Here is a 12,476-nt window from a genome sequence, read left to right on the forward strand (position 1 = left end):
GGGAACCAGGCATGTAGAGTCCATCCGTTCACCTTTTCTGCGTCGCACAAAGACACAGTGGTTGGAACCAAAGATCTCAAATTTGGACTCATCAGACCAAAGCACAGATTTCCACTGGTCTAATGTCCATTCCTTGTGTTCTTTAGCCCAAACAAGTCTCTTCTGCTTGTTGCCTGTCCTTAGCAGTGGTTTCCTAGCAGCTATTCTACCATGAAGGCCTGATTCACACAGTCTCCTCTTAACAGTTGTTCTAGAGATGTGTCTGCTGCTAGAACTCTGTGTGGCATTGACCTGGTCTCTAATCTGAGCTGCTGTTAACCTGCCATTTCTGAGGCTGGTGACTCCTATGAACTTATCCTCCGCAGCAGAGGTGACTCTTGGTCTTCCTTTCCTGGGGCGGTCCTCATGTGAGCCAGTTCCTTTGTAGCGCTTGATGGTTTTTGCGACTGTACTTGGGGAGACTTTCAAAGTTTTCCCAATTTTTCAGACTGACTGACCTTCATTTCTTAAAGTAATGATGGCCACACGTCTTTCTTTACTTAGCTGCTTTTTTCTTGCCATAATACCAATTCTAACAGTCTATTCAGTAGGACTATCAGCTGTGTATCCACCTGACTTCTGCACAACACAACTGATGGTCCCAACCCCATTTATAAGGCAAGAAATCCCACTTATTAAACCTGACAGGGCACACCTGTGAAGTGAAAACCCTTTCAGGTGACTACCTCTTGAAGCTCATCAAGAGAATGTAGAGAGTGTCCATAGCAGTAATCAGAGCAAAAGGTGGCTACTTTGAAGAACCTAGAATATAAGGCGTGTTTTCAGTTGTTTTACACTTTTTTGTTAAGTACATATTTCCACATGTGCTAATTCATAGTTTTGATGCCTTCAGTGTGAATCTACAATGTCAATAGTCATGAAAATAAAGGAAACTCTTTGAATGAGAAGGTGTGTCAAAACTTTTGGTCTGTATTGTATACTTGTATAAATTAAGTGTATTATAAGCTTGAGTTCAGAGTCTGATGTCTTGCGGTCTGCTACATCTTGTATTTGATTTGTTAATAGGGTTAGGAGGCGAAATAAGTGTTTAACTTCAGCCGAAACCCTTTCGGTCTGTACAACTGTCAACCTATGGATGAAAAATTGCTCCTGCTTATTTTATTTTGTTGACCACTGACCAAATGTATTGTTTTTTCACGTCCATCTTGATTTAGTCCGGTGCCTCGGAGTGACCGGAGAAAGAAAGAAAAAAAAACCAATGAATGAGCTTGGGGCTTATTTTTCAACACGTGGGCATTACATAGTAAATTCCTGCTCCTTTCACTTTATTGCTGGATGTGTCTGAATCAAATGCTTCAACATTGCAGAGGAAAGGAGGTGTAGAATGATAGAACGCAGCTCTACAGCTGTTTCCAATGGTAACCTATGTAAACACGATGATTACAGTTCTAAAAAAAAAAATTTAATCCAAGCTTTCATTTACAGTAGTGTGTAGTTTGTTTTTTAGTTGCTGATGAACCAAAAGTATGGTTTCATTATTCATTTATGTGAGTTAGAAAATAATAGTGGTACCAATGATGTTACGATGAAAAGCGTGAAAAAAAACGACAATGGAAAACTGCTTCTAAATGATATATCCGACGCAGTACTCTTGAGAGCCGCGGCTGTGCCATTTATAATGAGATACTTTTGGTTCATCAGCAACTATAGCAATTTGCTATTAACAGCTCCACAAATCATGACATTGTTTTGCCTCTACCTGCGCTTCGGATGCACAGTGGTACTGCATGGCAGGAGGCACACATCACCGGTGCAGCAGGGCTTTGACATTTCAAGAGAGGCAGGAACAATCACTAGGCCTACATCAGCAGCAGCACTCTGGTGACCAAAAATTGTGTTTTTGTAAAATAATATATCTTTGATCACGTTGAAATCATCAGGCATACATGCAAAAAATAAAAAGTAATATATGTATATAATTTGTTAATTGCTCTTGGGGGCCCGCTAGTCCCCGCGGGGCCCGAAGCAGGCGCTACGTTCGCTTATACCTCTTTTGGGCCAGCTCTGGTCCAGAGTACCCCAACGGACGGGGATTCTAGGACAACTCGTCCAAGGATGAGATTTCAGAATTTTAGGGAGAAAATATATCCTGGACAGTGTAGTTTTGCATATTATTTCTAATTGATATTTTATATATATTTCATATATCTAGTAAGATATATCAGTATATTTGACACAATAATAAGCCTTAAATTTAAAACGCTGCTTCATGGACGACGGCTTTGAGTCATGCGTTCAGTGCCCGTTAACGTGTCGGAAGCCCGCTTTCTGACATGTTAACGAGCTGCGGGGCTTATATAGTAGCAGTGTTACATGCTTTTTCAGCATTATTGATATCAGTGCCATATAGCATATTTTTGATGGCTTATTAAAGGTTTTTGTCATGTTTTCCTCTGAACTGCCGTAAGATCTATCGCGGTCGCCGCCATCTTGGATGTTCTGCGCTCTCCTATTGGACCAGCGGCTTACATGTGACTCAAACGCAGCACGCATGACAACAATATCATTACGCTGGTCAAGATAGTACCGACTTTAAACACTGTTTTTTAAAGAAACTGCAGGATTACAATTGAAGTTATCCTAGAATCATGGATTCTAGGATAACTCGTCCACAAAACTGCAACCCCAGACAACTGGCAGTGTTGCCAGATCAGATTGACAGTTTCCAGCCCTATCACATATTAGAACCCGCCCATTCCAATAAAAACCAGCCCAAACCACGAAGTTGCCAGAAACCCGTGTAAACCCGCAAAATCATAACACATGCAAAAGACAACACACCCAGAGCTTCAGAACTGCATCAAATAACCACATATAAATGATAAATAGGTTTTTGCAAATTGCAACCAACAAGAGCGCAGTAAATCAACCATAAGCTACACAAATTGCAAAATGAACCTCGGGCATCCAAGCGCCTGGCCCTGATTAGTAATAATGCCAACTCCATGTATAAATGTGCACTTTTAAGCCGTGTAGGCCTTATATATTTTGTTATTTACATCACAAATGACCTGTATGAGGACTACATGCAAAACAATTTAAAATAAAACTAAGTTACTCACATACAGAGCACATCTCCCTCCCTCCTTCTCTTTTTTTTTCTCCTCCTTTTTTTCTACAGTTAGCAAAATCAGTCCCAGTGCAAATGAGCTCATGTGACATACATATCATTTTCCTTTACGCAGAATCAGCGTCTTTCCATTAACTTCAACAATGTTGAGAACTTGAAGAACTATTTACAGTCACTGGAAGCCAGGTCAGCTGGCTAATACATGGATGAGTCAAACATCCCCAACAACAGTCGGGGAGGTTTAAAAGTGGCGAACGTCAGTGAGTTTCTGCTCAGGCCAGAGCGCACATCCATGAGGCTGGAAAGGAGCCGGAATCCCATGCGGTTTCTGGTGTCATCCTTCAGCAGGGTCACCTGGGAAAACGCTCTCTCAACGTGGGCATTTGAAATGGGCAGAGTGAGCAATCTGATGACACCCAGTGCTAAATCTTTGAAACACTGGTTTCCCCCAGCATCTTGAAATGCCTCAACTTCCAGCCAAAAGGCGTCGATGGCCTGATCACTTGAGAAGCCAGCTGATGCAATGTTTCTCCACTGGCCCTCCAAGGTGTCCACCAAACAAGAGAAAGACTCAGCGGGCAAGTCTTTTACTCCTGGCCTATTTATTGTTGACATCACCAGCTTCGGACAAAAAAAGCTCCAGTTTGCGGAGCATTTCCATTGACACTGCACCAGCACTTCTTTTAGAAAATCAAAACAGCACGCGGAGATTCTATCCTTCAGCTCCGGCGCTAATGTGCTGGCTTCCAGCTGCTGTTGGAATGAGGATGGTCCGTGTCCTGGTGTGAGAGGTAGAGGCTGGATGATTTTAGGTCAAGTTCCCTGAGATGACTGTCGTTGTTCATGCGGAGTACACTGGGCTTCACAACTCTCCTCAATGTCGACATGTACAGCTTGTCAACATCCCTAAAAACACCCAGCGTATCTCCCGTTTCCAGGTGGAAATATTTGTTCACAGTTTTGATTTCCATCAACACGGCCGGAGGAAGTGCATGAACAGACTGTTTGTTTTGTCACTGTACATTTCATTCAAAAGCCTGGCTGTGTAGCAGTGTTCACCATTTGAAACCAAACTGAAGTGCAGCTTTGAGGGCATCTTCCTGCTCTAAAATTCTTTGGATACAATCTGAAATCACCAACCAACAGGTTGAGCTGGGGGATATTAATTTCAGAGGACAGCCACCGTCATTGATGGCCTTGTTGACACTGTTATACTCACTCTGGCGTTTTGCTGAATGTCGAAACCAGTTGTAGGTTTCTCTTTTCGTATATTCCAGATTGCTTGGAAGGAGTTGCATTGTTTTATTTGCCACTATCTCCAGTGAGTGACAAGCGCGCTTGTTACCTGATATATCTGTGGATTTATCCAGATTGAGAGAATATGGAGACTCATCAATATCTTCCTTTAACTCCTCTCTGAAATGTGGTGCCAGAACAGACGTGATAACAGCCGTATACTTTGTCCTGTGGATTTTGAACGCTTCCATCTCCTCTTGGGAGTATATCTGACAAGTCCTGAGCAGCATTGATGGAAGTGTGGCAGGCAACATAGGTTGCAATCGTAAGGTCACCACGTTTTTGACTGTGCCTTGTCCTACACCAGATCCCATCGGTACAGCAAAGGATTTCACACTCGCCACACAGCGGGACTTGTGTTTTTTTGTGCCGCCATGTTCTTTCAGATCATTAAGACGAGCTCTTATTTCTGTGTTACAATATTTGCAACGGGCTTTAGAGTGGTCTCCTGGGACAGACGCGATCCAGGTTTTCAGTTCAGGGTCGGTCTCCCGTTCTTTCCTGTAAGATTTCTTTGTATTTTCCCCACTTCGGCATTATGATGATGCCAACTTAGCTCGGCCACCCGCTTCAAATTTAGTGCAGCTACAGTGCATTTGCTGTCTGCTAAACTGACGTCATGCTTATGTTGGCAAATGAAATAATGTTGATTGGGAAAAAAAAAAAAAAACAGATACCGATCGACTACAACTCACGTCAATTATCTTTATATTTATGTATTTATTTAGTTTATTTATTTATTAAAGAAAGAGAGAACGAGAGAGAGGGCAGCCCCCACAAGCATATAAACAATGAAATCATGCAAACAGGAGTTGAGTTTTAAAATACACCGTTTAATATATGAAATCCAGAAAAAAAAGGGGGGGGGGGGGGGTCTGGGTTCCAGCTCATGTTGGAATTGAGGGAAATGAGAATGTAGACGTTTTAGCTAAACAATCTCTTAAATCACAAATAATAGAACTCCCAGTTCAGTTGAGCAAAGCTGAGGGGAGGACACTAATTAAGAAACATATACTGAAAAGGTGGCAAGAATACTGGGAATCTCAGGGAACAGGAAGAGATCTTTTTGTAATACAGAAACAGGTTGGGGAAAGTATAAGGATAGGAAGAAACCAGAAGGAAGAGACGATAATGACATGATGAAGGATTGAGCATACTGGATAAAATGAGACACTTAAAAAGATAGGGAAATATAAAGATGGGAAATGTGAACAGTGTGGGATGTTTGAGACAGTACAGCATGTCATGATGGAATGTATAACATATGATGAGGAGAGAAGAACATTAAAGGAAGCAGTTAATAAAACAAAGGATGTATTTAATCTAATTAATATACTTAGAGCAGAAGATAGGGAGATAGTGAGGAGTATATTTAGGTTTCTGCAGAAAACAAAGTTAATAGGAAGAATTTAGGACAAACTCTTGACTGTAACTGCCTGATCTTGTTCCAACTCCACAACAGTAGGTGGCGGTAATGCTTCTTTGAATAGGGAGCACACTGCCGTAAAACACAAAAGAAGAGGAAGATCATCTCCATTTCTGGTTAAGAGCAGCGCTCACCTCTTTCAGTTCCAGCCACAACTACCGTTGGCTTAATGTTTCCACAGCTTAATGATACATTACGAGTTCAGACACATCTATGGTGGTAAAAACAAACAGCGAACTAAAGGAAATGTTCGGGTAAGTCGCTGCCAGTTTTTCAAACAGAAAAAGCCACATGTTTTGTGGGAGGAGAAGCGTGTCAAAAAGCGTGTCAGAATAATAATAACAATAATAATAATATAATAACGATTTGAAAAACTATAGTCTATAACATTTTGACAGATCATCTCCATTTCTGGTTAAGAGCAGAACGTTTGAAATATTTTTAAAGGTTTAAAAGATAGTTCGAACAGAGCCACGATTTCCAGAAAAAGCCACACTTTTGTGGGAGGAGAAGCGTGTCATTATATTATTATTATTGCTATTATCATTATTCTAACGATTTGAATAACATTTTCGATAATATTTTGACAGATCATCTCCATTTCTGGGAGACAGCAGCGCTCACCTGTCAGTTCCAGCCACAAACATCGTTCGCTTAAACTTTCCGCAGCTTTACAAACCGAGACGTATCAATGGGTTGTAAAATCAAACAGAGAACGAAGGGAAATGTTCGGGTAAGTCGCTGCCAGTTTTTCAACCGTCTTAATGTCATCGTGATAGCTTGCTCCAAAAGCCGAGCGCATGCGTATGTAAACTTCAGGTCATCACTTCAAACTGTTTGATAACGTCCAGAAAACCTCGCTGCTGGTTCAGATCATCATTCTCTGTGGTTTGTGTCTCCGAAACTAGCCGTCCAGCAGTGGCCGAGCTGCCGAGCTGTTGGCCCGAGAAGGAGGCGTCATCCCCGGGTTCATCGGGTTTGACAGCACGGCGTCCTCGGAGCTGAGCTACGTGCCAGCGGTTCACGGCGACGAGGACATCGACAACCTGGTGGACGCCGATTTCCGTCTGGTTCTCAGGAAAATGTCGAAACGGGACGTCATGACCCGATTGAAAGTGAGTATCGAGATAAGCCTGACTGTTTCAGATGAAAGGTGTGTCTGATCACACTCATGTGACCCTGCAGTGCCGAACTAACATGTGTCTTGTCCTCAGGCTGTGCAGGACTTCGGCTCCATGTGCCAGGAGCGGGATGCCGAGGAGGTCAAAGGGGTTTTACCCTACTGGCCCAAGATCTACAGAAAGATATCAGTGGTGACTTACCATTCATTCAATTCATTCAAAATGCCACACTAACTTCACCACAATAGATTTTGAGTTGTCATCCTCTCTGTTAAACAACTCCAATCCATTTAGAGATGAAGTATCTACACACAAACAACTTTTCAGAACTCCATGAGAGTGACTTGTAAGTGCTCTCATTGGGGATGTGTGTGAATTTGCAGTAATCAGTCTTTGTGATTCTATCAGGATCATGACCGGCGCATCAGGGAGGCGACCCAGCAAGCTTTTGAGCAGCTGGTGCTGAAAGTTCGGCGCAGCTTGGCCCCCTTCCTCAAAAGCTTGATGGGCCATTGGATCCTGTCCCAGTGTGACACCTACGCACCTGCAGCTTCTGCCGCGTGCCAGGCTTTCCAGGCTGCTTTCTCACCCGCCAAACAGCCTGAAGCTCTCAGCTTCTGCAAGGAGGAGATCCTTAATGTGGGTAACAGGGCTCCAGGGGTGGATGAGGGATTTCTACTGTAATCCTCTGAGCTGAATGTAAAACTAATATGCCATTTATGTTGCAGGTACTTACAGATATTCTGTTAAAGGAAACAGCAGACACACTGAGTGATCCACAGTAAGTTAAAGACCAACATATTATCATCCCGCTGTACAGGGCACAATGATGAATTATTCCGACAGCCTTTGACGGCAAACCGGTTTTCCTCTTTTCTCCAGAAGTGTGACAGAGGAAGAGAGAGAGACCAAATATGTGCGCATGCTGACCAGTTCTCTGTTGGGGGTGAAGAGACTGCTCTCTCTGCTGCTTCCGAATGACCGGCTGGCCCTGGAGAAAATGTCTAAACGGGATGTCATGACCAGATTGAAAGTGAGTATCAAGCCTGACTGTTTCAGATGAAAGGTGTGTCTGATCACACTCATGTGACCCTGCAGTGCCGTACTAACATGTGTCTTGTCCTCAGGCTGTGCAGGACTTCGGCTCCATGTGCCAGGAGCGGGATGCCGAGGAGGTCAAAGGGGTTTTACCCTACTGGCCCAAGATCTACAGAAAGATATCAGTGGTGACTTACCATTCATTCAATTCATTCAAAATGCCACACTAGCTTCACCACAATAGATTTTGAGTTGTCATCCTCTCTGTTAAACAACTCCAACCCAAGTATCTACACACAAACAACTTTTCAGAACTCCATGAGAGTGACTTGTAAGTGCTCTCATTGGGGATGTGTGTGAATTTGCAGTAATCAGTCTTTGTGATTCATTCAATTAATTCAAAATGCAACACTAACTGCACCACAATATGAAACACTGAAAGAAAAGTAAGCAATGTTTTATAGTGGCACAAAGGTGTGTGTTAATATTTTGTTTCGCCTTCATGCTCACAGTGCTGCTCTGACCTGAAGAAGAACATATAAAGCGATGCAGTTATCCAGAACAAGAGCACCTGATGAGAAACAAAGAAGAGACATTTACACACAAAGACTCAATTCAACCTCTGAGATAAACGTCACATAAGATTACTGGCTGGTTTGTTGACAATGTGCTCTATCAAAATAGAATATACTGGAACTGAAACTTTAAATATCTGGCACTTTTTCAATTTTTTTGTTTTTGATGTCACTAAGAAACTCATGTTACAGATTTTTGACACAAAGGTGAATCTTTTCTGTCTTTGGACAGTCTCACTGGAAGGAAGTCCATTATTCTGCTTTCTGGTGTTTTCAAATCTACAAATATCAAACAGTCGAGGGTACATCCGAATTTTAATGATTAGAGATGTTTATTTCTGAGTTTGTAGTTTCCCATTTTGGTTTTAGTGTGTCATACTTAAATTTATGCAGGCCAGTGCCATTGCAGTAGACAAACATTTTTATCAAGTTTAGCATAAAGCCCTGATTTCATAACTTGCACCTCTTCTCTGTATCGCCTTTTGTCAGATACGTTCACTGATCCAGATGACCCCGTCTTCCCTGTGGCCGTGCTGGAGTCTGTCGGCGTGGCTCTGACTTTCGTGCCCGTGCAGCAGTTGAGCCAAAACTCCTTGCGGCCACGCTTTATAGCAGGCCAACAGACGAACCTGCCGCTGCCGCTTCAGACGCTCCTCAACACTTTCTGCCCGCTCCTTCGATTCAGGTCCAGACCTCTGCAGATCACCGTCTACCAGCTCCTGGAAAAGTAAGCAGTTTTTTTTTGAAAGCCTGAGTTTTGGGGTAACTTTGCTTCAATGCATTTATAAAGATCTCCAGTAAAGTACAACACATTTCTGGAGATCTTTGAGCGCTTCTGAATGTTCAAACTGGTCTTGTCATAATTAGTTTGTGATGTAAAATGAGTTGTTTATTCTGATGCTGTAGAATCATGCCTCAGTTGTCTGAGTATGACGGAGAAGGAGACGGCAACAAGTCTGATGATGACGGAGATGAACCATGCCTGTAAGTCAACACATCAAAGTCCCTGTTACTTTTTACAACCAAGCGATGGTTGATGTTTTCTGAAAGATGGGATTTATGTGTTTGTATTGTAGAAAAGTATTTTAATTATACTTAAAGCTCCATGTTTGTGCTCAGTTCCCCTCCAGCTGCACCGATGGTCCTCTTGTCCACCGGTGAGAGGATGTGTGATAGCATCCTGGCGCCGGTTCAAGTGGGAGAGTTTGCAGTGGTCCAGCCTCTTAGTGCGGAGTACTCCTGCATTCTGGCATATTTGCTGGCCTGGAAACTTCTCCTCACATTTTTTTAAATCCTCGCCATCCCATGTGAGTCATGATTGCTTGTGTTACGTGCTATGAAATGTGTGTCTGGCCACACTTGTGCAACCCTGCAGTGCTGTACTAACATGTGTCTTGTCCTCACGCTGTGCAGGACTTTGGCTCCATGTGTCAGGAGTGGGAAGCTGAAGAGGTTAAAGGACTTTTACCCTACTGGCCCAGGATCGACTGCAAAATATCAGTGGTGATTTACCATTCATTCAGTTCATTCAAAATGATCCGGGTCTTTCTACCGGGGCGGCGAGTCCTGGCTCGCCATGGCAGCCGTCGCCTCTGGAGGCCTCGTGCTGACAGGATCTGCTGTGTTGCAGTGAGTTGGAATCTCTTCTTTCCCAATGATGAACCTGCAACAAACAATGGACATCACCAGGGTGCGAAATACAGGGAGGCCAGGGGGGCTCAGCCCCCCCGAGATGAGACATGAGCCCTCCTGAAGATATGATTTGTGAAAATTTGAGGGGTTTCTCTAAGATATTGGCAAAATGCTGGTTTTTTTTAACCATGCTTGTCCTGTTATTTTTTTATTTTGTATTGTCATGATCATGTTTAAAATGAAGTTATTTTTAATGTGTGATTTTCGCATGAGGGTGACTCACTGCTATTTCACTTTATTAAAGAGCCGGCCTGCATGCAATTCCTGTCCTCACCATCATTGAAGAAACAGCATTTTCATTCAGATCAGCCAACATGGTGGCTAAGGAAAGGCTAGCTTTTAAAAAGCTCCCTGCTTTAATGAAACTACAAGAGCTCAATGGTGCAAAAGTAGGCACCTTGCATAAATCAGACAAGTCGTGTGCGGAAATTATAGGCCATATTGCACAGCATATTCAGATGAAGTCGGTCTCAAACATAAAAGAAATCAATTCAAACATCAGCAAAACCATTGATGAGATCACGGTGCACGGACGCGCATACTTCATCATATATGTGCGGTGTGATGTGAGTGGGAAAGGAGACGTGGATAATGTATTTTTAGACATTAAAGAACTGACACAAGGCACAGAGTCCATTTACGCCAGTTTGAGACAGAGTTTACACCAAGCGGGAATAGATGATTAGTTTCTGAAGAACAACCTCATCAGCATTGCCACAGATGGAGCTGCAGTTCTCACCAGCAAAACCACTGGCTTGGTTGCAAAGCTTAAACATGACTTCCCAAAAATTCACTCCATACATTGCCTGGTCCACCGCCTTGAATTGGCTGACTCTCTCAAAGAGGTTGCTGGATGTAGCCACTTTGAGTTTTTCATTTCCAAGCTTTACGCACTGTATCACCAGTCCGCAAAGAATGCTCGACTGCTCGAGGAAGCGGCCGCAGATCTCAATATGCAAATTTTGAGAATTGGGCAGATATTCACCATCAGATGGGTGGCAAGTAGTTTTGATACAATAAAAGCTGTCTAGAATAATTACCCTGCATTAGTGCACCACTTCAAGACAGCCAGTGATGATCCATCTTGCAACGACACAGAGAATAAAACATTTCTGGGGCTACACAAACATCTCACAAACGCCGGGTTTTTGATGGATTTGGCTTGCATGAAGTACATACTAGGTGAGCTGCAGGGCCTCTCATTGAAACTTCAGTGGAGAGATTATGTAATCTTTAGGAGACAACCGTGCACAGATTGGAGACTTTTGTTTAAAATTTTTAACAAAACAAATAAGGTTACAAGCTCCAACTCAATCTACCACATGTATCAGACATTCTGCAGCTGCAGCTGCCTTGTACTGTTTTTTTAACTTACCTTTTACATTTTTCCTGTAGCGCTTTGAGATTGTCTAAATGTTAATTGCATTAGAAATAAAATGTGTATATATATATATATATATATATATATATTTATTTTTTATTATTATTATTTAATTTTTTTGATAATCAAAATTGAACTAAAACTTTAAATTTCCCGTGGGCTCACCACCTGCAGGAAGGTTCTTAATCGGTGCAATGTGATCTGGGTGACAGTGCTCAGACTGCCACCCCCGCGACCAGGAAACGGATAAGCAGGAGAAGATGAATGAATAAAACTTTAAATATCTGGTACTTTTTCAATTTTGTGCTTATGATGCACTTAGAAACTCATGTTACAGATTTTTGACACAAAGGTGAATCTTTTCCGTCTTTGGACAGTCTCACTGGAAGGAAGTCCATTATTCTGCTTTCTGGTGTTTTCAAATCTACAGATATCAAACAGTCTAGGAGTTGTTGCTGGGAGAATTATGCACACTAAATAATGTCAGCGGCAGCAAGGCAGAAGTAAAAAGTTGTGCATGACCACCTGATTCCACACACAACGACACCGTCTCACTATGTTTTTACCTCGCCATGTCTGATGGGTTTGACGATGCCTCTCGTCACCGCCATGCGGAACAAAGTCTCAGTGGCCTGGAAGCACGATGAAGCCATTGGTTGTATGTGCGAGCGTTTATTCACATGGAACTAGAGAGTGTTTGTGTTGACTAAGCATTTCTTACAAGGTTTGCCATGTATATGGTCAGCAGCCCTCTCCTGGCAGGGGTGTGGAAAGAGGAAAAACGATTATGAGCAAACACAGAACATTTGAGTACTAG

The 12,476-nt window shown here is 42.6% G+C and overlaps 1 protein-coding gene across 3 annotated transcripts; it reads left to right on the top strand.

The window, feature by feature from the left end:
* Positions 1–5,926: 5,926 nt before the first annotated feature.
* On the top strand, positions 5,927–10,903 carry LOC308121418 (E3 ubiquitin-protein ligase listerin-like). Of its 3 annotated transcripts, XM_080482647.1 has the most exons (13): positions 5,952–6,106; positions 6,443–6,585; positions 6,761–6,967; positions 7,067–7,165; positions 7,382–7,612; positions 7,702–7,754; positions 7,856–8,006; positions 8,101–8,199; positions 8,524–8,665; positions 9,076–9,313; positions 9,493–9,570; positions 9,706–9,893; positions 10,000–10,537. In XM_080482647.1, exons 2-9 carry the CDS (start codon positions 6,544–6,546, stop codon positions 8,551–8,553), a joined length of 912 nt encoding a protein of 303 aa, XP_080338773.1. In that variant the 5' UTR covers positions 5,952–6,106; positions 6,443–6,543; the 3' UTR covers positions 8,554–8,665; positions 9,076–9,313; positions 9,493–9,570; positions 9,706–9,893; positions 10,000–10,537. The 3 variants fall into 3 exon arrangements, with proteins under 3 accessions (XP_080338772.1, XP_080338773.1, XP_080338771.1); XM_080482646.1 differs by having other exon boundaries at positions 5,927–6,106; positions 8,524–9,313; positions 10,000–10,903; XM_080482645.1 differs by lacking the exon at positions 8,524–8,665 and having other exon boundaries at positions 5,959–6,106.
* The last annotated feature ends 1,573 nt before the right edge of the window (positions 10,904–12,476 follow it).

This window comes from Lipophrys pholis, assembly GCF_963383615.2.
Source record: "Lipophrys pholis genome assembly, chromosome: 16".
Classification (NCBI taxonomy): domain Eukaryota; kingdom Metazoa; phylum Chordata; class Actinopteri; order Blenniiformes; family Blenniidae; genus Lipophrys; species Lipophrys pholis.